At 41.2% G+C, this 1,284-nt stretch overlaps 1 protein-coding gene across 1 annotated transcript in view; it reads left to right on the top strand.

Annotated features, from left to right (window-relative positions):
* Positions 1-1,284, top strand: part of LOC101846147 (beta-hexosaminidase subunit beta) — a gene marked incomplete at its 5' end in the record, with an annotated part of 11,790 nt that overhangs the window by 6,967 nt on the left and 3,539 nt on the right. Inside the window, 1 exon segment of the mRNA XM_013084295.1 lies at positions 962-1,066. Coding sequence (XP_012939749.1) covers positions 962-1,066 — 105 coding nt within the window.

Here is a 1,284-nt window from a genome sequence, read left to right as displayed (position 1 = left end):
ACACACACACACACACACATACACATAAACAATACGTGTACAAATACACACACACACACAAACACAACACGTGCGCGCGCGCGCACGCATACACACACACACACACACACACACACACACACACACAAACAGAGAGATAAATCCCGTGCAAGTGGAGTGCCACATATACTCCATCAAATCTCAGGCCAGGATAGAAGTGACAACTATAATTCTCTGTACTAACTCGTCTTCCTGGGAGTTTCATTTTGAGACAGTACAACTGAGGAGGCTTCTATGTACAGTTATCAATAGTCCCCTGCCGACCCAGAATAAACAACAGTCAAACAAAATTAACCCTACCCCCTCCCCACCCCCCCAAAAAATAATTTAAAAAACACCAAAAAAATCAAACAACCGAGCCCAAACAAACAAACAACAAATTACAAACACACCTCAGGGCATAACAGGGTTGTCCTTGAAATTGCTTGAAAGAAAAACAATTTTAAAGAATGGAACAAGGAAAAATTATAATTAAAACGTGACTTATCTTGGTATATTTTTCTCACTGGAGTCTTCATTTACAACCCCCCCCCCCAAAAAAAACCCAACAACAACAACCTAAATTTTAATTTTCCACGTGGGTGGTTGGCGGGTGCTCTGATGTGGTCTGCTTCTTCGTTCATATGAAACATATATCGTCCTTATTTCTCCTTCTTCTTTTTTATGTTTATTACTCTCTGGTATTTCCTCTAATCTTCTGCTGGCGCTCACATTATGACCTTATGCAGTTGCGAGCGCCGTAAAACCTCTACTGAAACTAAATCAAACTAAGCATCTATGGTCAGTATCTCACCACCTTCTTTTTATGTATGTTACTCTCTTGTAACGGCTCTAATCTTCTGCTGGCGCTCATAATATCACCTTATGCAGTTGCGAGCGCCGTAAAACCTCTACTTAAACTAAAACTAGTTCCGTCCGCCAGGCCCAGGGCGTCTGCTGTAGCTGAGAGACTGTGGAGCCCGGCAAACGTCACTGATGTCGACGACGCTCAGCTGAGACTGGACCAACACAGGTGTCGTCTGCTCAGGTCAGTAGAGAAATGTGAAGCGGCTGACAAAGTGAATTACTTCTCGGATTGAATCCCTACAGAAATAAGTACATCTCGCTTATAGGTGATATATTTACAATTTATACGTATGAAATAATAAAAGGCATGTTGTATTTTAATTATGGTATCAATAGGAAATCTACAATTAATTTGACCCTAGTGTCGATTTTTGGCCAATATCTCCATTGATTCTGGAT

The sequence above is a fragment of the Aplysia californica genome, unplaced genomic scaffold (genome assembly GCF_000002075.1).
Source record: "Aplysia californica isolate F4 #8 unplaced genomic scaffold, AplCal3.0 scaffold00283, whole genome shotgun sequence".
Taxonomy (NCBI): Eukaryota; Metazoa; Mollusca; class Gastropoda; order Aplysiida; family Aplysiidae; genus Aplysia; species Aplysia californica.
The sequence above is the reverse complement of the archived record's forward strand: the minus strand, read 5'-3'. Positions and strand labels throughout refer to the sequence as shown.